Source organism: Gambusia affinis, linkage group LG01 (assembly GCF_019740435.1).
Source record: "Gambusia affinis linkage group LG01, SWU_Gaff_1.0, whole genome shotgun sequence".
In the NCBI taxonomy this organism is placed as follows: Eukaryota; Metazoa; Chordata; class Actinopteri; order Cyprinodontiformes; family Poeciliidae; genus Gambusia; species Gambusia affinis.
Genome location: NC_057868.1, coordinates 37,358,222 through 37,385,944, shown reverse-complemented (window position 1 = coordinate 37,385,944; position 27,723 = coordinate 37,358,222). Strand labels below are relative to the sequence as shown.

The window sequence follows — 27,723 nt, the reverse complement described above, 5'->3', positions numbered from 1 at the left end:
CTTTGGCACCTTCTTAGCACAGATAAACTGATTTGTCCTGGCCATGTTGTAGCGCAGTACAAGTGTGTAATTAATGCTTTGAGTTCTGCTGGATATCTAAATTCTATTTGTTTTTGTACTCTGAGCTTGAAAGGATCCACAACCAATCAGATTACACCACCATCCTCTCAACTGGAAAAAAAAAAAAAAAAAAAAAAATCTAAATTATTGTTCAATTTTCATGGAGAATTTATCCAATAAAAGTTTCTCTCAAACTGTCATGTTTTTTTAATAACATTATAAACTCATAAACAACAACCAGTTTAATCTGAGGACAGTGACATTGGAACTCACACACTGTTGACACACTCATAATAATTTCTTTTTGTTTTCATTTTCCTTATATAACGTCTTGTTTATAATTTCTCGAGTATTCCTGAAACCGCTGGGCTTGGTTGCCGTGGCGACTGGATCACAGTTCCTCCTGTGGAATGAAAACAAGCTCATTTAATTTGTCATCTCCGTTTCCCGTCTTCCTGCACCTGGTCAATACAAAGATGCGACAATCAGTACCACAGCAGAAACGACTAACTCCAGGAACTATGGGCTGAGATTTTAGAGTTCACAGACAAATTGACCAACTTTTCTTATAACGTTTTTATTTTACTGAAATTTATTTATATTCATATATAATTATTTTCACCTTTTTTCTTAAAAAAAACAACAACAAAAAACAATTTAGGATTTTCTAATATGCTGGTATAAAAATTCATAATGTCGTAGATATTTCATTGAAAAACAATTTTTCACAAGTAATTGTTCAATTATGTTTCAAATGACCCCACAATTTGCAGACTAATGTAATAAAAATATGGATTTTTTCCTCTCTTCATTTAAACCTTTTAATGATATCTACTACAATCAAACTACTTCTGTTTGTGTTGCTGATAAACTTTTGATTCAATTGCAAATCACTTACATGCAGACATGCAGAAAAATTATGAATGATGGATTTTTGGCCATATTGATATTCTTGATGAAGTTTCTACATTTTAATTTATTGCAGATCCAAGCATCGCCTAGAGATTTATTTATTTTTATTAGTAATTATGTCTCTCTAACTGCCCAGTTTGTTCCTTCTTGTTCTTGTTTCTTATTCCAGAGAATAAGAAAGGACACTGACAACAGTGTCCTTTATGTGAGATACTTTCTTACTGTACTGCAACATTTATTTTATTACATTATCTCTTGTAAAATGCATCATATTTAAATTAATTAAACTTACAACTCATCCCTGATGTATATGGATTTATGCAGATAAAAAATAAAGCTTGTAAATCGTCATAGCTGTTGGTGAACTTTCTGATCCATGTACGTATAAACTTTCAAAAAACAAAGGTAAAAGTTTAACAGGTTTATTGCAATTCAGGAAGTGGTAGGACATGTCGTGACGCAGAGGGTTTCTTTTTAATGTGGAGGAGTGGAATCATTGCGAGGAAGAGGCTGAACAAGAATGAATATTGCTGAGAGTGAGATTTGTGGTAGGTCTTACTGGTTGGAGAGGATTAGTTTGGAGCCAACAAGGAGTATGAAAGAAATTTAGTCTTATTAGAACCAGACATTTTTTTAGACACTGAATTTTTCGGTTGTGCAATTATCAAATTATTTTACTTCACATTTGCCTGGAAAAATCTTCATCTGAAAAAAAAAAAAAACTTTCTAAATGTGGTGCCCTTCTAGTGAACCAAGTGGAAACAATCTGCACTATAGAAAGTCAAGCCAATCAAAGTGTAGAACTGTTACAGTTGTGGTTGCTCTAGAAAGGCAAACAAACAAAAGAACATTGTTGAAAGAAAATCAAAAGAAGTTTCTTTAAACATGACACGAGCCATGATGGAGATGTAGAAAACATATGGAAGATGAGATCGGACAACGTCTGCCAGACCACACAAACTTTAGATCCTTGCCTAAAAATTGCAATCTCACAGCTAAACCTCCATTAATTATTCTATCAATTCGTTCTCTCCTCTAGGTACCTTAATTACCATTAATATGTCCTTCATTACAACTGGAATAATTCAAACTGTCTTACTGAATCTGTCAGGCAGCCTCCTTAACAGCTTCAACTCACAGCCTGAGAGTAAAAGGTTGGCCAGACACCAGCCTGCAGGGTTGATTCACAGTGAAGATCTTTTCATTGCTCTTTTATCCCCTCAGCTCCCTGAGTTCTTCCCAGACGAGCAACTTCTACACCTCCAGCTACGAAACTTATAATAAAATCCTGTAGGTTGTTTCATTTTAAATGCCTCCCAGTTCTCTGCGTGGAGAAAGTGTACAGCATTACTTCGATCATTGGGCCTATGAATAATTTATCTTATTTAGTAACTTGTGTGAATATTTCATCATATTTGCAATATTTTTATAGAACTGATCAATTTTTTATGGCATCTAAATATATAACATTTTGTTAAATTATTTACTGAGCTTTCAAAATAAATGAAAAATAATTTGTTTTAAGGCGAGGAAAGTTGATAACTTATTGCACATCGTGCCAATTTAAACTCTCAAAGCAGCAGTATTATGTATTTCCCCCCATACATAGTGCCTTTTTATAGCACAATCAACTATGTTACCTACAGTTGTTATAAAAATACCAAACATAACAGAAATTTGACTTCGCAATTGGACACCTGGAAAATGAGCCTCTGTCTCTTTAAAAAGTTTCTACTCTTTCCGACACTCACGCCTTCAGCACGTCATCATAGTGTTTCTTCACTAAGCTGTTTACAGCTGTTCTTTGGAGTGTTGCTGGCTTGAGAAGTAGTTTTTTGGATAAGCTCAGGAGTCTTGCAGTTCCACCATATGTTTGCTAATTGCTGCTGCTAGTCTGGAGGATCACAGGGAGGGGAATCAGGAGATTCAAAGATTCTTCAAATATGCAGGAATGTATCAAAGCAATACTCCAGCTTTGCTTTTGATAAGGGAATAAAATGATATAACAACAAAAAAGTTGATTTTACACACACTTCCTTTAAACAATAAGCTGGGAGGATTCAAATAAAAACCTAACATAAAACATTAAAGTGCTTCTTAAAAAGAAACCCCTTCTACGACGCCTGTCTCTTGGAACCGAGAGAATAGATCAAAGACATCATTGATCCTCTCTGCCTTCATTCACTCTCAGATCTGAAGAGAAGCACTCTGCACACACCTGAGGAGCTGCTGTATTTACTGTACTAAAACTGAGCATTTTCATTAAACCTTTGATTTCTTTTTCATGTTGACAGATTTCATAATTGTGCACAGTTTTACCCATCGGACCACACAAACAGTTAAGCCTTGTTTATATAAAAGGCTGCCTGAAGAGTCCTGAAATGACACACTGTTCTAATTAAAACAGCAACAGATTTTATTAAAAATATAACCCGCTAAAGCTTTAAAGTCTCTCAAAGGAGAGCGCGTCTCTAATTCAAGCTGTCATTTCACTAATGAGTTGCCAAACAGTGTAAAGCAGCCTCTCCCAGTAGATCAGTGGTGAACTGAGCACCTTGCTATGTGATTTGTATATGAATGTCATGTACAGTGGATGTCAGATTTCTTTCCTCATGAGCGAGGACACAAACAAGCAGACACTTTCCAAACACCACAGCTGGCCGGAGAATCTTTTCATGTAGCTCAATAAGGTGAATGTAGAAGCTGTCAATGGAGATGAATCGAAGGGCTTGGCGTCAGACTGCCCCCACATGTTGCTTGTGTTGCAGTGAGTGGCAGCAACTTGCACTTAATATGGAAACAGTGTGGCAGACTGTATAATGGTTTCTCTGCTTTCAAAACAGGAAACAAACTGCAGGAGCCGGAGAGACAACATAGATCTCTTTCTGTTTCAGACGCTTAGAGGATAAACTATTGTGCCAAAGCAGCTACAAAAAAATAATGACTTCTAGACATTTGTGGTGTAACGATACATTCAGAATACATGGCAAGACAAAACTGCATTGGGATGTCATTTTTGTCAACCTTAAAAAGTTACGATTTTAAGAAAGTACTCTGGTAAAACCGCAAAGCCCACACTTTTACTTTTGGGTAATGGATTTTTTTGATCAAAAGAATTTGTAATAAGCACAGAATATGTCTCTGGTGTAGTACTTGTCCATGCATGGTCACAGGGGAGCTGGTGCCTATATCCAAAGGTCATTAAATGAGAGTCAGGGTAATGTAGCTTGTTAGTTTTACCTTATAATGAAAGATTAAAGCATCTTTAGATTACTTGCTTGGAAACTGAATATACTAGTACCAGAATAAGATTATAACAAAATGAAAAATGTCCACTTATTTTAATTTAGCCATTTTTAAAGATATTTTTCTGGGACCTTTAACTATATTATGCCAGTCTTTACACTCGTGAGAAGGCTTTGATATTCATGGCAGTAGGTACAGATCCCTCTGGAATCTTGTGCTGGTTAACAGGAGATTAATTAAATGCATCACTTCAAGAACATATGCACTTGTGAATGTATACCCCTTGGACAAAAAAATTAGAATGCTGATCCAAGTCCTTTTAGATAATTTAAAGCCGATTCCAATTAAAGTTGATGAATTTTCTAGGACTGAAACGATTAATTGGAGTCAAGTGAATTAATAATTGTTTAAGCATTACCTAGACTATAGACTCAAAAAAAGTCAGTTTGTCAAAAAAAATATATTCAGAGCAGTAATTAAACCAAAACTTTACAAAAATAATTAGAAAAAAAACAACCTTTGCCTGTAAATCTGTTCTATCCAGAACTCAAGTGGCATAGTTTTAGCTTCACCTAGTTACATTTTTGTCAGAATAATTGAGTACCAAAAGAATAATTAGTTACAGCCTTACTATTCTCCGTAAGCCAAATTGTAAAAAGTAAAATAAAAATCATTTAATTAAGCTATTACTGGGGCTGCCTTAAAATGGAAGAAGAGAATTCTGTTGCGCTAATCCCAATCATTTGCTTATTTATTCATTCATATATTACTTGCAGATACAAGGTTGATCCAAGTCCTTTTAGATAATTTAAAGCCGATTCCAATTAACTACAAACTAAGGTAGAATTATGTAGTTCCTCTGCAGCACTGCTGAATAGCAGTTCTGAAGCTAAAACTTGCACACAGCCTAGAACAAACTGCTGCAGAAATTTTGCAACCGTGGGCTGCAGGACAAGTCCGACTCTTGATGATTAGCATAACTTTGAGTGAGCCAGCAGTTTGTCATGCATCCGACACGATGAATCAAGTTCAGCGTCTGCGGCCACTGGGCTGCCATCCCTAAAGATGAGAAGGATTTGCATATCAAACTGAAGTCCTATAGGCTCCTGCCCCTTCATTGCACCTGCTATAAAAGTGCCTCTGCGGTCATTCTGGCATTCATCATTTAGTTGTAGGTTATAGGCTGAATTCCTAATGAGATCAGCAAGTTTTAAATCTGTTGGATTATTAGTCCTACCATTTAAAACCAGCTCCCTCAGCAGTCATTTTGATTACAACATTTCTTCACTATCATCAAGCAGGGAGATACTTGTTTGTTTTCTTCTCAGCACTTTTTTATGTTCTAAATTATTTAGAAATGGAAAACACTTTTATAAGAGAGACCGAACTGGGCCTAGTGAATAATTAACATGGATGATGAAATGTTCTTTGTAGGTAGATCTAAGCTGCTTAATCAATGTTTTATTCTTTTAAACTCAGCCAAAGTGGTTGTCTTACACACTTTACACCTCAGCAGGATAACTGTGCGGCACTAACCGTGATATTCAGCAACATTCTTCTGTTACAGATTTCTATCTGTATAATATATAGTTCACTTATACCTTTGTATTGAAGTATAACTCAAACCAACATGTGTAGATAAGATTCTAACTGAAGTCGATAAGAAGAAGGAAATTGGAAGGTTTTCTTGGTGATGGTGATGATTATCCATTTACAAGGCAGGTTATTTCACAGCTATGCCAGAGTAATGGAGGACACACTACCAAAGTACATCTGGACTGCTGGTCCAGATGTTTTTTCAAAAAGTAATCAAAGTAATGCAAGTGGTGATTATTTGGAGAGTTTAGTATAATTAAATTTAATTGTTTTTTTCCAGGGTGGAATGATCACACAGCAACCGACTTTAATGTTTTTCAAAAATAGGAACTTGTTTGAAATGTTTGAATTTATTGTGGATTTTCTCTCTAACACACACACACACACACACACACACACACACACACACACACACACGCACACACACACACACATCCTTCCACTTCTATAAAAACTGAAGACTTTGTATTGACTTTTCATTTTATTAACAGAATTAATGCCTGAACCAGGCATTTTCCCTAAGCCTATCCAGTACTAGTCCATTTCTTATCCTAACCTTAACCAAAGTCAAAACATATTTCTAAAATCTAAGTGGACACTTTCTACAAATGACCTCCCTTTGTTGGTTAATAATATGTTAATAATGTATTAAGCAACAAAGGTAATTTGTAGTATTTTCAAGTAACACTCATACACCTTTAGATGACCTTGATATCTTTACAATTACGGTAGCCTGAAAAACTAGCAGCACAAATGAATAACTTAGGTAATGTGTGGAAGTTGGTAGACCTTTGATAACCTCTGTAAATTTATTATATTATTTTTAGGATAAGAGCACAAACAACATTAGTAATCAAGAGTCTTATGGAAATATATTTAAAAACGTGTATAAAGTGTTTTAACCCAGTTTCCCCCCATTTTCTCTTTTAAATCATTTCAATCATTTATTGGCTAATTTCTGCATCATTTGCTGTCATCTATAGACTTGTAAACATGCTTGGGTATCGACCTGACAGCACAGCAGTACTGATGATTGGAATTTGTATTAGTGGTATCAGAAGAAGTTCTGCAAATGACTCTTTTGAAAAGCCACAGTCAGAAACAATCCATTAGCTGCTTGTTAGGATACGCCAAGAAGAGTAGATCCAATCTAACAGTGACAGGAAGCACAGCAGACCCCACATCCAACCTCTAGGAAGACAGGAAGGGGACTCTAATAAGCTCTCCATTATCTGAGCGATTTATCAGAAGTAGCCCACTCACATGGACACCAAAGTATTTACATCCCAGTTAATCAAATTATGGACGTAGTCAAACTGCGGCTGGCTAAACTCAGTATAGTTTTTGCAATTACATAGACAGGATATTTTCCCTTAGGCAGTATTCATCACAGTTTACAATATGGCCCTTATGGTTATTCTTAGTCAAAAGATATGTTCAGATGCACTTTAAAGGAATACAGACCTTCCTTAGTTAACAGTTTCAAATTCAGCAAAATTTTTTCCCCTCTTTTTCTGCTCCCCTTCAAAATATTTTTATGTAAAAAAAATAAATAAATAAATAAAAATAAATAAATAAATAAATAAAATCTTATACATCAACAGTTAGAGATGTGTTCATCCTCCAGCTCTAAAGTCCTGGGACACACTAGGGCATCTTCACAGACGGCAAAATTAGAATCAATCCAATAATTTTGTGCCCAATGAAACACCTAAATAATGAGGATGATAATTTATTTCAGACAAACATTTCACCAACAAAACATAATTATAATAAAGACTTTCATGTTTCTAAGTGTAAATACAATACCTTACTATCAAACTTACATACTCAAATACATGTAAATTCACCACTTATTTGGTGACTGTAAGTCTGAAAAGGAGTATGATAAAGTTTAACTTATATAATCATACCTCTTTTCCATTTATTAATTCATAGCATGCATAGTCTTCCTGTTTCTAGTAATTCCAGCACCTTTCTGATGCAACAAAAAATCATTTAGGTAGCTAAATGTTTACCGTAGTATTTCACTGCCTGGATATACACATGGACAAATTTGTTGGTACCCCTGTGTTAACAAACGACAAACCCACAGTGGTCACTGAATTAACCTGAAGCTGAAAAAGTGATAAAAATTGACTGAAACTTGTCTAATGAAAATCAAACATTGCTGTTGCAATGTGGCTCAACAGAATCCATCGGAAAACAAACTAAATGAACAACACCAGGAAGAGATGGCTTATATATAAGAAAACCCAACAACAGCTGGGTTTTCTTAATATATAACAACACATATGACAACAGCTTTTCCTGTTTAGACTAGTTGTGCCTCAGGTCATGTGTGACACGCAATGTTGTTCCCCACATTTACTGACATTATTTCAGCAACTTCAAAGTATTATCTTACACACCTGATGGTGTTGATTGGGACCATGTTGACACTTCTGGGCTGACAGTCATGAATCAGTCACCTCCATCTGGATAAATTTCTCTTCTGCATCACACATCCAAATTTAGCTCGTAATAGTGCCATGTTCTAAAGACAAAAGAAACCTTCGAGCTAAATAAATTAGCTCCAAAAATGCTTTGCAAGTGAAGTCTTTTCAACAGGTAAATGTTTTGGTAGTAAACCCTAAGCAGATTGCTTACTGGTGTCCATTAAAAGGACACCTGTCACTGTTAGATTAGATGGACACATAAAGCCCCTTTTTCACAAGCTTCCCTGTCTGCTTATGTAAAAGCTTTCCTTGCTCAGTTGAGATGCCTATGGAAGCTTTTGCAAAATAAAACGACCAATATACACCTCATCAGATCCCTTTGTAGACTTGTTTTTTATTTGCAGTCTTTTTTTGCTAACTTCTTAAATGGTACTACTCTTCTCATAATGGTATATTAAGTGCTGTGAGCTCCTTGTTTATCCCTCATCCAACTTCTCTGTGCCTCTGTTTGTTAGTACAAACAAAATTTGCACTGAAATCTGCAATATTTTTGATACAATACCTTCTTAACTCTGACCTGAAATTAATGCCAAACCCACCTTTCTCCTTATAGCAGCAAGCATATGGACAGCTGTTTCCAATAATAATGAGGCGATTTCTAATGCCACCTGACACTTAATAATCATCAAAAGCACCACCAACTGGTGCCAACTAGCACCAAAACCAGCAGGTGTTTAATAAGTGACAACTGCTATTAATTAAACACCTGCTGACAATAAAATCTATTGACATAACTCTGCTCTCTTATTTTAATAGTCAGTAGTTTTGAAGAGTTCTCTTCCAATGAGTCAGCAGCTGAGTCTGACGTTTCAAATCTTCACTTTGAGATATTCAATAAAGAAAACATTCTTTAACATAAGTGTTTGCGCTGATGTCCAAAACAGTCATAATTTAAACATCCACATATAGATTAGAAATACAAGATTTTTGCCTGTAGCAATCAAACTATACAAACTACACAATATTGACTATTCAGTCAATTTTAAATTACTTATAATTTAACACGTTTTAGTTACTTTTATGTTACTTATGGTTATATTTGTATTTGCTAATATTTAACATTTTGAATGGAGCAGCTTGTAAAAAAATAAGCAATTTCCCCTTGGGGATCAATAAAGGGTATTTTCATTCTGATTTAGAGGAAATGAAATAAGAATAAAGGAACAATCTGTACATATATTCTCAGCCATTTTTTTTTTACATACATTTTATTATAGGAGAGAAAAAAGAAGAATTGTTGTGACAGTGCAATATGCTTATTTTGTTCCATAGCGGAGTAGCTGTCTGCTTAGACTGAAAGGTGTTCTTTGTGTTCATCAAAGAGACAGCCCGGGGGAAGAAACTGTCTCTGTGATGGCCCGTTTTTACAATAAATAGATGCATAAAAAAATATTTATACATGTGATAAATTAAATAAAAGTATAGACATACATTACATTAAATAAGCAAACACATACAGATTTTTTAAATGTTTCAATTAATTCTAAAATACAAAAATGTGGAAATCAATTAAAGGTTTTATTCATTAAATGTTAATAATATCCATTCATCCAGTCTATATTATAATGAATGCATAATTATGCAGATAATTTCTGACCTCACATGGGCTTGAAGGTCATTCAGCAAGGAAGAAGCCATTATTCCAAAAAAACGTGAAAACACAATTTACAGTTTACAAAATTCAATAAAGGAGACAAGTCAGAGCACAAGACATGTCTTCAATAAAATTGAAGTGTTTAGCCACAATGACCATCATTATATTTAGAAGAAAAATGAGGAATACTTGCAAGCCTGAACCACAAACTTGATGGTATAAAAGAAGGACGTGAGGAAGGCGATTTACGAACTGGAGTCAGTTACACCTCTTCTGTTAGGAGGAATTGGACAAAATTCAGCAAACTATTGAGACAAGCTTGTTGAATGATACCCAACAAGTTTCAACCAAGCCACACAGTTTAAAGGCAGTTCTACTAAATATTAATAAAAATGCTAACATTTTCTTGAACTCTTGCAAAGACAGATCATTTTTGTAATCCTTTTTGACACAAGGAAAGCTTAGACTGATTTAGAGTAAACTTTCCTAATGTGTACACCTTCTTGTTGCCAAGTATATGTGGCACAAAGGCCATGTCAACACAATAGTTTCTGAAAATTTATATTGTTTCGTGTTTTGTGTGTACTTTACTTGTGTTTTGTTTGGCAAAAATGTCAATAATTCGCCAGTAGGGGTCAGTATTGCCCCCCCAATTACAAAGACATCGAGGAAGAAAAGGAATTCTTAGGGAAATGTCGCGCTATTGCACAGAGATGACAGTTTCCAAGATGGGCGTGTCAGATCGTTTTGTAGAGACTGCACCACTAAACTGAGCTGTTTTTTTTAATTTCAGGTAAGCTGATAAGGTTAATAATTTATACTTTGTTATATTATTGGGTCTTGTAAAATATAAAGTACAGTAATTCTGTAGTATCAGTTATCAACTACTTTTACTTGTGCAATGCCGCTGCCATTACCGAGTTTGGAGCTTGGGAGTGTAACGTTGCATACTCAGTAAAATAGAGGGAATATTAACCATACATTGATTCACTTTTCTATTGTGATACATGTACACAGAGATGACCGTTTAGACTATATGAACGCTGTGTAGCTGTTGTACCACTAAATAGGGCTATTTTAATGTTTAATGAGGTAGCATCCGTTTCTTCTCTCCCAGGAAAGCTAGCACAACTGCCAGTGCTGCGCAGATATCAGGATTTTCAGCTCAGCGTAACATGAAATAGCTTGATGTGAACACTGTTTCCTGTGTGAGTTAGTGCGTCACCGTCATAAAAGTTTGTTACCTTTGTCTGGATGTGCCCAGGAGACAATCTGTACTCAACAGGTTGTTGCTAAGGAACCAAAGATCGAGTGAATTAGTTGATGCAACCAACCTTGCTGAAATGGGTTGTGAGGTTGAGCCGCTAAAGGATTTCCTCTGCCTAAATGCCCCAGAAGGTTGTGTGGTTCTGGATTGGAGTTCAGTGGAATGATCAACATTGTATCAGGCGTATTTTCTATTGATTTTGATTACTTGTCTATCACAATGGAAGTGTTATTGTTTTAGTGCGCATCACTAGCACCCATTAACCATTTGGATTTATGAATACAAATCCATTTTCCTCTCTCTTTTTATTGTATCTTTTTTATACCAGCAGCAAAAGTGCACATAAACACTGCTAAGGAACACACAGCCTTCTCTTATACCTTCTTCTGTTGCCATCATCTTTGTCACACAACCAGTTCAAACACCATCAGTACATGCTGTAAACAGAGATCACATCTGAAGTTCTGTCAGAGGGGACAGGCAGACCCAGTAGTCACAGGTGGTTCATCTCAGGGGAAATTTATCGCATGAGACGCTCTGATCTCCAGAGAGCCGTCATGTCAGGCGACTCGTGAAAAACAAGTGGACATTATGGTGGGTATTTTTTATTTATTTATTTATTTTTTTTAGCTTTTGCACAGGCCAGTAAGGGTGGAAGGAATGACATTTGCAAATGTATCAAGTCTTGTCTGTGATTTTTATGGTTCAAGTGAGTTGCTTCATTAAGATATGATGCAATAATTCTATCCTTACATCACCTGGGGACGAATGTGATTCATGTCTGCAAACAGTGTAAGCACTGCTGGTGAATAGCACAAACAACCCACTCATGCACAAGCACACTTGAGTGTATCTGTGTGTAAACGCTGATGAGAGAGAGCGTAGATGAAGGAGAAGAATCAGCCGTGGATGGAGACAAGTTGCATTTATCTTGATGCAGGGCTGCAGCGTGTGTGCTTTTGTCTTTGGATGTCTGTGTGGGGGTGTGTGCGCTAGTCCCCTTGGATGAGCACACGCGTCTGAGGATGCAGCTGGGAGCATGAGTTCTGACCAGGAGGAGTATGACATGGTCTGTCAGAAAGCTGTGACCCTAATTGTTGACCTCTGCCTGCACAACAGCACCCTGTTGGATCAGGAGACCTGTCAGGATTTCCTCTTCGTCTTGACCAGCCAGGGTTTTGATCACAAAGACGCAGGTAAGTAACCAACCTCATGTACTGTATGTTGTGTGAGAGGCAGCAGCCTTTCTTGTGTGCTTTCTAAAAACTAACTGCAAATGATTTCTAGTTTGGCTAGGGTCCTTCTAGGGTCACAGGCGGTTGTTCTGTCAGTTTCAGCTGAATGCTCAAAGCAATAACTGCACCCTTAATAAGTTTTGAGACCCACCTACTGAAACAGAAGGGAATATAAGTGCGCTCACAAACTCATATTGACTCCCAAATTTATTCCAGAGAGAAAGCATGTGTATGATTAATAGATCATCTTGAGCCGAGTCGATTCCAGCTGGAGTTGTTCCCACCACTAAACAAAAAAAAGAGATAAATGAATTCCTGTTTTGTGCCCCAGTAGATAACAAATGGACATAAGTGTAGCAGTTAGTGCAAGACAGAAGACTTCTGTGTCTAAATTTCAACATCCTGAATGTTTTTTTTTTTTTAACTTACTCATTAGCTGATATACACATGGATTTGAGGCGTAGAAGCACATGTTTTGAAATCTTCAGGTAAATTATGAATCAGCTTCTTCACTGTTGAGCTCTGACTCCCTGTCTATTCCAGACAAATTTGATTTTACCTTGTTGGGTTTTCTTCTAGCAGAAACACTTAATTTAATTTTTTTCTCACATGCAGATAAAATGCAATAAGATATTATCAAAAGATGTTGAAAATATTATTGTATTTTCAACTTAGCAGAAGCATGCCTCCATGAGCTTTTATCATGTCGAGATTTGGAGATTACATGAGTTAGATGTTACACACTTCCTTGCAGCAGGAAAAGTGATTCATTTCCTCTGATCTCGTGAAATTAACTGCCCCAGTCTGTGATTGTTTTCATAGATCTAATCTGTAATGGTTTGCTAATCTTTCCTTTTTTACATTTCTTCTCAAACCAAAACGTATTGTCCCATATAGTGCTGATCTGATGTGCTGTGTTTATCTAAAAGAAAAGTTTTCAGCCTTATCCTCAGGTGCATGCCACAGTGGAAATATTATTTCTGGCTACTTCTCCAAGAATGCTTTCCTGCTCACAGAGTGCATGTCACACCAATCCTGACCAAATACACTGTCACCTCACATCATCCTCAGCAGAGGCATTGAACGTACATCACAGAGCCAGTGGCGTCCACCACTGAGCTGTGGGGACACTAAATGCCATTGCATGTTATGTGGCCACTGATGTAAATTCTTTCTGCCACATGGAAGCTAAAGACAAGCTGCTTCTCATAATGTTGGAGGATGTCTAGGCTGGGGGTTGTAGAAGATGTCGTCTTGCATGTATTTTCTTTGCAACAACATAGGAATCCTGCAGAGAGGATACGGGCAAAAGTATGGAGAAACTACCACTGAAATGAATTATTTAATTGAAGATTAAAGAGAGTGTGACCTCCAGCTGTGGAGTCTAAAGCTTTATTGTAATTACAAACTTAAAACATTAGTCACAGACAGACCCTAGGGCACATCCACTATAGGACTGCCTGGTCACTTGCAAAACATTTGCAATACAAGGTTTATGCATCTATTTAAGCCCTGGCAAGCTGATAGTTGCATCTAAACTGTGTGGCCAATAAAAAGTTTATGCATCAATTTCTAAGAAACGCATTCATAACTGTTCATATGCTTGTAACCTAGAGCAGAAAAGAAAAATAGCAGATTCCTAAACATAACTACTTGTGGCGTGTAGTTAGCATTTCATATCTACTGTCTTTTGAAAGGCAGTAGATAATTGTGACATAAGAGAAAGAAAAACAAAAACACTAATAGAACATAATGAGAGAAACATTGTTCAAGATGGTTTAATTAATGATATTCTGTTCTAACAGACTGTAGAGCTTTACATGCAGAGATTAAAAACCATAAATTAAGTAAATTTACTAAAAAACAACACATTCCCATTAGCAACTCATACAGAAACTACTGTTAGAACTTAAGCTATGTTTTTCATTCACTAGCAGACAAAATGACAGTCATACCTACACTATCACCATAGCCCTCTGCAATCTTTTCCTATACTGTAAAATCTTTTCCTATACTGTATGTAAACCCTTTTTGCTTGTGTGGTGCATTGGGAGGGATCTGCCAGTTCTACATTTGAGTTCTTATGAAGTATGAAATGTCATGGCTGGAAGTAAGTTTGTACCTGTTCTTGGCATCTTGAGTAAAAGAACAAATTTCTCAATTTTTGCATTTTTGATAGGGCTTAAGAAGTTTGATAAAACCTAATATTCCGTCCATAATAGTATCACCAATAATAGGATCCATATAAGATGGCAGTAGGGCTTCAAGACAAATCTGTTCTTCCTTTTTTTTTTCTTTTTTCTTTAGAGTTTCAGTGTACTTCTTTACTATGCATATTTCTTTGGTCACATGAAGTCTATAAAAGAAAATTAATAAAGTAAGCCATTAAATTTAGCTGGTGTATGAAAAACGTGGTGTTCACTTTACTGACAGGTTGAATTTTCACCTGAACCATCACATTAAATCAACACAAAATGTCAAGCAGATCTATAAGTGTTTTGGGACACTTTTGTGTGTTTTGTTTGTGTTTTGCTCTTCTTCTCCTGCCTATGACCACCTTGACAGCATCCCCCACTTATCTCTCTCCTTTTTTTGAATATCAAATTTCACAATAAAAGGATTAACACCAGCACTTGCTTTCTAATGATGATTAGCCTGATATCTGTGATGGATCTTTCTGACTTAAATCTGCCACTGCAGTAAATCACATAGTCTTACATCATTAAAGACATGGGTTACAGTCAAGATCTTATAATCTTCAGCTTGCACTGTGCAGCATGTTCAAATCTCTTAGGATTTTTTAAGTGTCACCATATGCTGGGCTTTAGCTCATAAAAGATGCAATAAAATACAAAATTGCAAACACTATCAACGTTATTATGGTAATGAAACCTCCAAACGCTCATCAATGTATTAAGAAATACACTTCCAAAATGATATTTTGTGAGTACAATCACATGCTATTTTACTAGTTACACCTTGCCGTTTCTGTGGTGTGCTCAGCTTTATCCCGAGCTGTGTTTATTCTTACAGATACAACAAGGTATGAGAAACATTTCTCAGAGATTTTTGTCGACAGTGACAGAACTGTGGGCTCCAAATTCATGATATGAATCTCATGTTCCTTACATCTCAAAGGTTCTCGATGAAATCTGGTGTCTGTGGAGGTCATTGGAGTAGAGTGAACTCATTGTGCTAAAAGAAAACTTTGATATGATTTTAGCTTTGTGACACGGTGTATTATCCCACTGGAAATAACTCTGGCTATACTGTGGACATGCCCTATAGGTATGGTGTAGGTGTGTGTGTGTTTTGTGTGGCAAAACCAAGAATTAAGTAAGCATATTTAGGGTGAGGACACTTAGATGCACCATGTACGTGTGCTGTGAGTTTTTGAGCTCATCTTACACAGATATACCCTTTGACCTCTGCCTGGGAGGCAGATGAGCTATGGGGACAGCTCATCAGGATGGAGCTGTCCCCATAGTTTAAAGAACAAACTTCCTTTTGTCAAAAAGCCACACATTCCTCCACGCTCCATTAAATCACCAGTCAAACACAGGCCACACAACAATAAAAACAGCTACACAGTTAAATCAACTCATTCAGTCCTTTGTTAGGAAACACTCACAAATAATAGCTGTATGTTATATTTTCCATATACCTAATACAGACATGCTTTTCACCTGAACACACACCGGATGTTTGTGTGCGGAACTTAAAAAAGCAATTCAGCATTATATAGTGTAACTTCAAAAAAATGATGACACCAAGTCAAACCCAAGCCCAAATTCATCTTATAAATGCTAGTCAGATGAAACTCCTTTAATGACAGGGGATTTTCCCTAAAGCTGCAAATGCTGCATTCGGATACAGCTGGGACACTAGTTTGCGGAAATTAAAAGAAAACAACAAAAAAGGTATTTAAACACGTTTAATTTTCAAATAATTGCACATTGTCTTATGATTTCTATACATTAACACTGAATGTTTTCAAAGGGTTATATTGTTGTATAATCTCTCTAGCCAGGCACTGGCTGCTCATGCTACTTTATTCATTGAAAAAATATCCAACCAAATCTACAGTCTTCAACTTTCCACTTTTTGTGATCTTTAGAACATTATAAAATCGAATAACTTTCAGAAATTGACTTTGTTTACTGCTGAGAAAAATAAAAATAAATTATATCTGATGATGTGTGCCACAAACGTATCAGACCATGTTTATATTCTACCCAGTAGCTATTTGAGCCCCTTTAGCCTGTCATATAGAGGCAGTCTGTCCATTCTCCTCTGATCTCAATGCTTTTTGTCTTTATAACACAGAATATTTTCTCCCTTTTGACACATTCTCTGCAAATGTTTGGGATTCAAAATATTCAAAACTATCAGTTTATGATGCACTTACCAAGCACCATGCCAAGTTAAAAGTTACTTAAATCCCCTTTCTTTCTAATTCTGATGCTCAGTTTGTATTTCAACATGGCAACTTTACCATGTTGAGATGCTGATGAATATATATGTTGGGTTTCTGGCATATTGAATAATTTGACATTTGCTTATATATATATATATATATATATATATATATATATATATATATATATATATATATATATATATATATATATATATATATATATATATATAGCAGCAGAGTAGAGTCGTTTCACCTTACCATATTTTCCCTGCAACCCACCTGCTGTCAGATGAGTAATCCACTCAGTAGTTTTAAACCGATTACAATCAAATGAAAACAAATAATTAGAAAGCCTTGGGACTTTAATTCCCTCAGGTTGATGTGGCAAGGATATATTATATATATTGTATATACATAATATGTAGAAAATAAGCAAACTGGTCTATTTTTGCAAAGCTTTATAAGAACCCTCCGCCACCTATTTATGTATCCACGTCTCCATAATATTTCATGCATCAAAGCCTTTATAGCTCCCTACAGTCTGTTGAAGACACACTTTTGTCTTTGTTTGCATCAGCCTGTTGGTTTCATCTTACTGTATCAAAAAGGTTGCATAATTCAGACACCAACAATAGTAAAAATATTTCAGATGAAAATTTCATGTTGAATATTTTATTGCAACATTTTTAATTAGACACATATCTTTTTTTTTTACCAAGAGATCAGGTCAAGCTTAACATCCTGGTCTTTAATCAATACATCACAATTTATGCATTAACATTTTTCAAAATATTTAGTAGAAAATTAAATGGCAGCTTCTTATCGCAACATTTCACACAAGATGAAACAGAAATGTTTTAGTCACCTTGTAGGATGTTATTATTAGATTATTAAAATCAAGATAAGAAACGCAACATGAGAGATTTGTTAATCAGTAAAATTAAACCAAAGTGCAGATCAGTGTGTAAAAAAAATATGCAAAACCGAATAACTCCTTATTGTAGGTGAACCCTTTTTAGCTGCATTAACTCGAAATAATGACCTTGTCACTCCTACGAATTGTTCCAGTCATTTTGGCCAACTCCACTCCCACAGTTTAATCATTTGTTTATACACAGCTCTGTCAAAGCCTCACCACAGCATTTTAATAAAGTTGAAGTCAGGACTTTGGGCCTTTGCAACGCCCTTATTCTTTTCCATTTTGGCAAGATCGAATTTTGATTTATTACTTTGCCTGATGTAAATCTTGCTGCATTACCTAATTTTGAAAAAAAAAGAAGAGAAACAGTCACTCGTCTAATACCGTTTTTCAAACATAAATGTGAATTTATAGAACAAAACGAGAAGCTTAATGTTGCTTCCGGCTTCCAAGAGGCAATACCAGATATTGAGCTTAAAGGAGCATTTTCCTCTCCACTGCCACCAGATGCATGCTCAGTATGGGGGATTGCTTCAAAATCAACGACACAATACAAATGATTGTGTATCATTTGTCAATAAGTAATGAAATCTACAAGTGACTTAATGCAATCTACTGGGTTTTCAAGAAAACTTCTTAAACCAATTTCAACAATGAACTGAACTTGATGCATTGTATGTGTATATAATTTTTATTCCACGCCATTTTTTTCTAAACACTCAAAAGTATAACTTTGTAAATCACCTCATGCCAGATTTGGTTGAACTCTATAAGAACAGTTTTATTTCACATGCCGGTTATTCTTTCCACTTGCAGAAAATCTCTGAAATTCTTTTTAATTTCTCTCTATTTACCTTATAACCTTGTGAAAAAAAAAATCTTGACATATATTATATATATTAATCTGTAATCTTGTTCCCAGTAGCACAGTAGAGTAATTTCACCTTGCCATATTTTCCCTGCAACCCACCTGCTGTCGGATGAGTAATCCACTCAGTAGTTTTAAACCGATTACAGTCAAATGAAAACAAATAATTAGAAAGCCTCGGGACTTCAATTCCCTCAAGGAGATAACAAGCCCCTGACTTCAATGACCAATGTGTTGCATCCTGACCTGGTTGATTGTATCCTGATCAAGGCACAATGCTGGACCCACCTGTTGTTAAAGGCAAAACTTGATGTTTTAAGGGAGGAGATAAAAGCTTGGATCAGTGTCTCCCATTCTGCTGAGAAAACGTTTCCCAGAGATCAGGCGCTTGTCTCAGTTATTGATATCCACTCCGTAGCCCCGATAAAGGTTACAAAGCATATTCCTTAAGCCCTGCATAGCTCCTAAATGGCCGAATACACGTTTCACCCCCTCCTCCAGCTCCTCCACCTCATTGCAGATTCCTCTCTCATTATCAACCGCTGCTTCAGGTGTGTGGGCTTGAAATGACGAGGCACATATTTGATCACGGCATTTCTCTCAAGCTTGTCTCATTTCCAGGTTTATTGAGCAAGACCTCAGCCAGCGGAGGACATTAGCATCACCGGATCATTCATTTGCTTCCCACTGATCTGCTCCTCTCTGTTTGTGATATTTGCAGGAATAGATGGTGCATTGCAGGTTGAATCCAAAACAGAAAAACAAGAACATCAAATTAACTGCGCTGTGGAGATTAGCCTGAACCGCGGTGGCTTTCAATAATTCATACCCACTTTCTACAGTCTTGGCATTTTATTGATACAACATTTCACTGTAGACCACAAAGGAACACAGCAGACAGCCCGTTCCTGTTGTGAGAGATAACACATGGAAAAATGTCCGTCTCAGCTGCCATGAAAAGACCAAACGCCAGTCCTCAAAGGCTTGTGCTATTATTGCTGCCACCATTAGAATATAAAATCACATTCCAGCACTTTTTTGCTGGTACATTCGGTTTTATTTTCACATAGCATTTAATTACCTCTGTTCTCACAGCTACGGAAAACATAAGCAAACCCTTAACAGAATTTTCTGTTTTTGCTTGTTTTGTTAGCTGAAATGTTTCACTTCATCAATTAAATTTTTATAATTGAAAATGTGCAATTTTCAATTGAGGATTTTATTTATTAAAGGAAAAAAAAAACTTCTCAAACCAACTTTTTGTCCCCTAAACTCAATTGTGGCTACTTTTGCTACTGCAATCAAGCATTTTCAGTAACTGGAGATGTGTTTCTTGCAGCACTATTTCAGTGTATTCTTCTTTGCAGAACAGTTTGAGTTCATACAGAATGGACGATTTGGAAACAAGATGAACCTACTTCAGATCTGCTTGTGTTTTTTGAGACATTCAGATGTGAAACCTCTGAATGTTCTATGGCAAAGGATGTTGTTCTGATTCTTGTATGATCTCCCACATGAATCGTAGACGCACTCTAGGAGTAATTTTGGTAGGTTGACTAGTGCTGAGACGGTTCCATGTTTCATGTTCCATGTTTTCTTCATTTGCAGAAAATGGCTTTAATTGTCGTTTATTTGGAAGATCAATCCTTAGAAATAACTTTTGCTTTGGAATATCTTTAGATTGGGACATGTTGGAATGCTTTTTAAGATCTTTTAGACTATGTAATTTAGTCAGATATTCATCTGTTTCTCAGATTTTTTCAAACTATTGTAAAAAATGAAGTGCGACAAAAGCAGAAAAAATTAGTTAGAGGGCAAATACTTAGCAATGGCAGTGTGCCTTAAAGTTAGGATGGATAACAAGACCTGGGGTCAAAAGCAAGGGACTAACTTCAGAGAAGCACTTCAAGAGAAGGAGGAAATAAAGACATTCCATGTCAGAGTAATTTTTCATTGAAACAATTGCTCCAAAGACGAAACTTCAGCAGTGGCTCGAATACAAATCACCATTTCTGTAAGAACATCTGTGAACAGCATTATAAACGGAAACACATTTATCGCTCTTTTTTTGGAAAGTCTTCTGGTGTTCTTCCTCATTTTAATTCTGAAGACTTCAAGGCAATAAGGACATCCCTGAAGGTGATAATTTTATGTGATATCAGCTGCTCCCGGGTTGAACATATGTGGAAGTGCATTGAAATCCTGTCCATCAATAAAAATGATAAAAATAGTTCCAGAAAGCTCAGGCAATTGCACTCTGTGTTTTACCCGTTTGTAGCCTTTCTCTAGTCAGTGCTCTTCTTGAGGTTGTCTCTTACAAAATATTTCAGTGTTATTAATAATGAAAGTGTTGGAAAGATCAGTATTTTAGACATGCTTGTCCCGTCTCTGCCCGAGGTCATATTTTCCATCATACCACTGCACACTCTTCTTTTGCTTAGTTCAGGCAGGGTTTAGAAAGCTTAATCTTGTTACTGTCAGTAACATAATGTGAGCTCAAATCTGATTGAGATGCTGTGACATGACCTTTAGCAGACCTTTCATAATCAAGAACTCCCCACTGTGGTTAAATTAAAACTTCAATTTTACATTATAGGGCAACAGAAATATTACTGGTGAGTGGAAACCTTGCTGAAAACACTCTCAGTGTAGGACTGCACTTATTTATTGAGTTTTCTTGAGAAGCAGTTAGCATTGTCCCAAAGAAGTGGATAATTAACTTCAACCCCAAAGATGATTGGAGAGAAATTACTTCTTTTGTAAAGTGCCTTGAGATGACATGTGCTGTAAATTGGTGTTATCTAAATAAGCGGAATTTAATTGAAACTTAATCCGAACCTGGTGATAGGAAGCATGCTAAGGAAAATCTTCTTCCTGAAGACAGACAGTTTACATCAGGACTCTGTTACCTGAGTGAATCTTCTAGGAACCAAAGTGCTGCCCAGTTTAGAGAACCAGGGTGAAGCTCTGCAGAAAGAGCAACATGGTGGTAAAAGTATTTCCATCACTGGCTGCGTTTCCACTACAAATGTGCACAATTCTTCGTCAATGTCCTGCTGATGTTGAAACGACACTATTTAATTTTTGCTGTTTCCATTCAGTAAGAAATGAATTTAAAATCACACACGTATAAGCTTGCTCACATGATAGTTATTAAAAACTATCACAGTAGCAGAATTAATCGGTTTAGAGATATATTTATATTTCAGACTTTGGTGCTAGCGCTCATTGTCTATCAGTCATCAGTGGAGACATCTGCATCTTATTCAGGCATTGGAGCGATAAGCCTGTTAGTTGGGAGCGGCTACGTATTCAGCGTTTTGGGGAAATTGTAGTCGGCGATTTTACGGCACAGCTGTGGATTCAACACATTCAAATGACACACACAGCTTTTTATGCACTATGTGATTCTGTGAGAGCTTTGATGGAGAAAGCTGCACATTGCCCCAAAACCCCCCCAGAAACTTACTGTCATCTTCTACGATGTTTGCACCAATACTAACATCCGACTCTTGATTATGTTATTGTGTGATGCAAAAAAGTGTTTTTGCTGTTTTGTGATAAAATAAAATAAAAGTCTAAATAAAGACCTCATTCTTGTGCAAAAACTATAAAAAAATAGTTTTTTTTAGCATGTTTCCATTAAGCAAATTTTTCATAAATCCAATTTGCACATTTTTATAGTTAATAGAAACGCATCTATTGGTGCTTGACATTAGGAAAGTTATCCAAAAGAATAATGCAAAACATATCAACAATTCTGACACTTCCTGTGAGGTGTAACTGTGCTTTTCAAGGTCAAATTGAGGTCTAGGACTGTTTCAGCTTTTTGTAGGAGACTGCTAAATTCCCAAACAGCTGTGGTGTTGGCTGGAGTGTTGCTGATGAATCTGCTCAGTACCAATGTTCTCACTAAGTTTAAAAAGAGTAGAAGGACGAATAATGTGGACTTTGGTGGAGAACGTGACAAAACTCTTGACGGGAAAAGACTCCAAACTTTACTTGATGCTGTTGTAAACTGTCATTCTGGGGTGAAGATTTCCAACATAAAAGTAGCAATCAGCTGAAGAATCAGTGAGATGAGGCATCAAGCAAGCAAAAGAAAGTTTATGACCAAACTGATGAGAACAAAAACTCATTAGGACTTGTTCAAGTTGTTGCAGAAGATGAGTAAAGGGACATTTTTTTTTTAAATACTGCAGAAAAATTTGACTTTTTTCATGCATACATGATGCACTTCATATGTCATAGTTGGTAATATGCTACTGCTCTTGAAAGTTTTTTGTTTATTTCTAAAATGAATAAACAAATCTTACACTGGAGTGTGGAGAGTTCAGAAGTATGTAAGAGATAAGGGCAACAACCTGCATCAAGTTTAAAGTGTGCAGTACACTTTATAGTGAGATTCATATATTTCTTTCACCCAAGGCTTCAAAGCATAACAGCATTATGAGGTGGAACCAACCAAAGGTATTTGCTGAAAATATGAAGGGGTCCTAAAAGTAGCTGGCCTTAAATAGAAACCTGCTGTGTGTTACCTAGACTGTCACACCAGGCAAAAGCCTCTGCTGAGTTATTGAGAAGTAGCATTGGTTTATTGATTTAGCAGTTCAGCCCCAAGTGAGCATAACAGAGGGAGCCAAAGAGCCTTAAGAGAGAGACAACAAAGCATGAGAATAATATTTTTGTTTCTTACTCCTGTTTCTCTGTGAGAGCTCTACAATATGCGACAATAAGATGGGAGCAGTCCTCTTTAAGATTGTTGAGGCTTTCTGTAGGGGGTTGTTTTCTCAAACCAGAGAATTTACCTTCACAATTACGCTTGGGTAGTTAGAATTTTCTAGCCAGAAGCTATCGATTTATCCACAACAGCCTATTAGATTCATAGGCTAATGTGATGAAGAGCCCAAACCTCTCATTATCAAACATCAGGGAAGCACATTTGGTGACCGTGCTTTTGCAATCTGCTCCTAAAGAGCCAAATGTAAACAAAGAAGAAACATAGATGGAATGATCTGAAATGAAATTGTATTTTTCAGTAGTATTGATTAAGGAATACAGCACCTTCATCATTTATTGGCACGTCTGATAAAAATGCGCAAAACAGCAAAAAATTAATTCGACTTTTTATGCAATAGGCAAAAATTATTTTGAGTGCCTTTATTCAGTGAACAATATTTAACATAAATAAATATTTATAAATTTCTTAATGACAGTTATTTATAGTGCTTTCAGTTCCTAAAAATCAAATGTAACTACTGCATTATTAATGTGTGCTTTCTAAGGTGATCAGATAATTTAATTAATAACTTCTTGTTTATGCTTAAAAATAGAAATGGACACAACAAAAAGGCATCATCACACACTTTGGAAGGAATATGAGAAATAAAAGTGAATTTGAACCTTTCTGAAGCTTCTTTCTCGGGTCAGAAGAAATTAGATTGAGCCTTTCTGGCACATCCTCTCCAGTTGGTTCTGGCTTGAAACAAAGGCTGAGAGTGAAAAAAGCACCTAATGTCCACTGCTAACTAAGCATGGTGGAGGTTTTGTGGTGCTTTGGGTCTGATTCTCCTCCAAAGGCTGTGAAAGGCTGTTGTTAAAATGGAGAACATCATGAACTATTTGAAACAGCAGGGGATTTCAAATTAAATTCCCCAGGAGGCATAAACTTTCTCCTTTTGATGCGGAGAAGCAGCAGTTCTACTTTGAGTTTAACTTGGATTGGTATTAATATCAAGCCAGGAAGTAAATCCTTCTGGGGGTTTTTTCTTACTTTTAACTGGAATGAGCTCAACTACTAACTCCTAAAGCAGGACCAATGCAGCAGTTCTCATTTCTATTGTCAAAATTAATGTAACAAAACTATTTTATATTATCAAAATTGACACACTCTAGACTATCAGGGTGAATCTCAGTGCAAAAGCAGATGGGAAAAAAGAAGACATTTATTTATTTTTTTTCTATTTTTTTCTCCCATGACACCCTTGCTTTGCACACGTCAAAAACTTCTGCGGCCGTCTCCAACTTCCACAAGCTGAATCGGTTCTTGTAACCGTTTTGTCATAATGGCCGTAGAGCTGTCTGTCATGGTGAAGGCTTCAGGCCGACAGGGTTTTCACGCTCATCGGGTTGATGGTGTAGAATCAGACATCGGACCTCCACACTTCATCACACAGATTAATGTGCAGCCTTACAGGCTAATATCACTAAACGCTTCATTGCTAAAAGTATTGTATTGTTCCAGCTAAGATCGAAACAAGAAGTGACAATGCCAGCATTGAAAGATAAATTTTTGCAGATTTTTTTCCACCAACACACTTTATGCTCCTTATAGTGGCATAAAACATTTTACTTTGGAGGCTGGAAGCGTGTTTTACTGAACAACTGCACATTTATTTATAATTAATGAAAATTAAAACAGCAGGTTGTGAGAGGGATTAGATTTTTTGGTGTATAATTAAATGAAACAACAGATGCAAGAATGATTTTTCATGATGATGTACCCTACTGTGTACTCTAAACCACCCCTAATTTCTTTATTTCCTGCAAACAGGGAGTCAAACATTGTAATTTTTCACAGCTGACTGATCAATACTTCTCCTGGCATTCTGAAGCCCTGCTGCTTTTTCACTCCTTTTTCAGTCCAGGCTCAGAACCCTGGAAAAATGCTATCTACTGCAGATGAACATGATCTGAGAGTCATGTTTTTATAAAAAGATGTATCATCCTTCCATTTATCATCTAATGTACGTCAAGTTTTTAGCTACCAACTCAAGAAATCTCCATGTTGATATTAAAACTCTACTTCCTGCCTCTCTTGAAATTACAAAGAGATCAAATGTACAGAAATGGGAACAAAGGCTGTCCGACAGGCTGCTTGTAATAAAGTGCCTTACAATATTTAAAAAGAGTTTCTTAAGTTATCAGCTATGTATTGAAAACGTTATTCATCCTCTGTGTTTTACAAGCTACTGTGCAAAGGCTTCACAGGCAAGAGTTAAGAGGCTAAGCAAAGAAAAAAGACTTTCTTCAGGAACAGGAAGTAAAAAAAAAACCATTCATTTTGGAAAAACTTCTCTATGTCTGAATAAATCTTGGCCACTTTTAACAACCACCATTACGTCTGGCTCCTTGGAAGAAAAAACAAAAACCCAAAGAAACTAGGTTAACTCCTAAGTCTTTTAGTTGTTTAAAAGTTTTTTTTCTGTTTTGGCACATCTACAAAATCTCTGTGAAAAGTCATGGGGTTCTGTTATTGTGGTGGGAGCAAATCTGGTTTCTGATAAATGGCTTGCTTGCTCTGGTATGGATCAGATATTAGAAGATTGATCTAATGGTAAGACTAATTTATGGTGAAGCTCTTGGTGGCAGAGCAGTTATGCACATTGTGTAACAAAAAACTTATCACCAAACAATCCACTATTTTTACATCGATAAAACCAACTTAACCCGTTAAACATTGTGATCTGTATCAGCTGGGCTTCTCATTGAAAATGTATTCCAGATGGAAATAAATGCTCACACCTCCATATATACAATGCTGTGAGAAATTATTTAACCCTTTTAGGGATTTGTTTTTTTCCCACTTAAATGTTTTCAACAAATATGAACATATTTAAAGGATTCACCTGACTCTCATTACAGACAGGCTAGTTTGTTTAAGAAATCTCTTCCCAAAGATTTTGGGACTCCACTAAACTACAGTGACAGAAACAGTTCTAGCCTTACATGCTCTAGCTAAATCATCATTTGACATGATTTCAACTTCAGAAAAGACCATGTTGGTTTGGATGACTTTTTATCTTCGTCAAGCATTTGAAAAATGCATTTTTTATTTACTTCATCTTTGTCCAACCTCATCGTCTTTGTCCAATGTGAGTTTCATAATCTAAACCTTTGCTGAGGTTTTGTAAAGATTGGTTCACCAAATTAATATTTCTCGTGACAGAAGTGTCATTAGTTTGCATTTTATGCTGCTAATAACATGTAGAAAATATGGTATTTTCCCTTTCAAAGTAAGATCAAAATTGCCAGTAGAAGTGCAGAAATCTGTTATTTAGAGATAGATTTGACTGATCCTGTGGGAACATCTTAGTACATACCGCTATGATTGGTGACATTATGGTTTCTTTTATTGCTCTTCATATATCCACTACTGAATCTAGTCATTCACTACTTTGAGAATGACTCCTGCCTCTTATAAATCGCAGTTTGTCACTTGCTTGAAACGAAGAAATACAACTATGGATTTCCAAAGTACCTACTTTAGGAGAACTGATCAATGGCTTGTTTTTGGAATGTGGGAGGAAACCAGAGCAATGGAAGAAGGTCCTCACAGACACCAAGTTTTCAAGTTGTTTTTGGTTCCCCGGAGGTGGTTGATGTGAAGAGTTTTCTCTCTCTTTCAAATCTGCAACGTCCAAATGGCTATGAAAAGATAATGAGGTTGAGGCCTACCACATTAAAGCTTTACCCACTAATTAGATAAAACACTGCACGCATGGATGTCTAAATCAAGTATATAATACCAGAACTCTAGGGACAAAGCAAGGGACAAATATGCAACAGAGATGTGTATTGAATTTTTTTTTAATTATTATTTCCCACAGTATTTTTTGACAGTGATTGAAGATGCTATTCTTAATTTATTTAAGGTCAAATTGAAGGAGAGGAGCAGCAATTTCTATATTGGTATATGAAATACTCTGCTACAGAAAGTGCAGAGTATCATTCTTGAGTTGAGAAACCTTTTGTGTGCGGAATAAACTGCTGCTCTTAGTCTCAGTGCACCTACAACATATGGTGCCTTAGGCCCTCCTTCTGTTCAGACTACATCTTTTCCATTTCTTGGAATCTCTGCTGCTTCCAATTTTCAGAGTTTTCATTTATACTGCCATTAACAACGCCCTGAGGAAACATGACCCACACATTGTACAATCATGGAGTGAGAGGAGGGGCACACAAAATTGAATAACAACCTCATCACAAAAGACTCGGAGGCAAACAGAAAAGTGACTGCATGTGTCTAATCATAGAAATCTATAAGCAAGTTGATAAGTATGCACGTTTATACACATGATCAGGATCATAAAGTTTGACAGCTAAAAA

The 27,723-nt window shown here is 36.3% G+C and overlaps 1 protein-coding gene and 1 long non-coding RNA gene across 2 annotated transcripts in view; one reads left to right on the top strand and one right to left on the bottom strand.

The window, feature by feature from the left end:
• Positions 1-300: 300 nt before the first annotated feature.
• LOC122833194 lies at positions 301-8,920 on the bottom strand. Its single transcript, XR_006370939.1, has 3 exons — positions 8,852-8,920; positions 8,226-8,350; positions 301-463 (listed from the first exon to the last, which is right to left on the bottom strand). It is a non-coding gene; the product is annotated as an uncharacterized LOC122833194 (long non-coding RNA).
• A 3,292-nt stretch (positions 8,921-12,212) lies between these two features.
• syt6a (synaptotagmin VIa) overlaps positions 12,213-27,723 on the top strand; it is a 77,534-nt gene continuing 62,023 nt past the window's right edge. The window contains exon 1 of the mRNA XM_044119674.1: positions 12,213-12,369. Within this exon, the coding sequence (XP_043975609.1) occupies positions 12,213-12,369 (157 nt within the window). The remainder of the gene's footprint in view (positions 12,370-27,723) is intronic.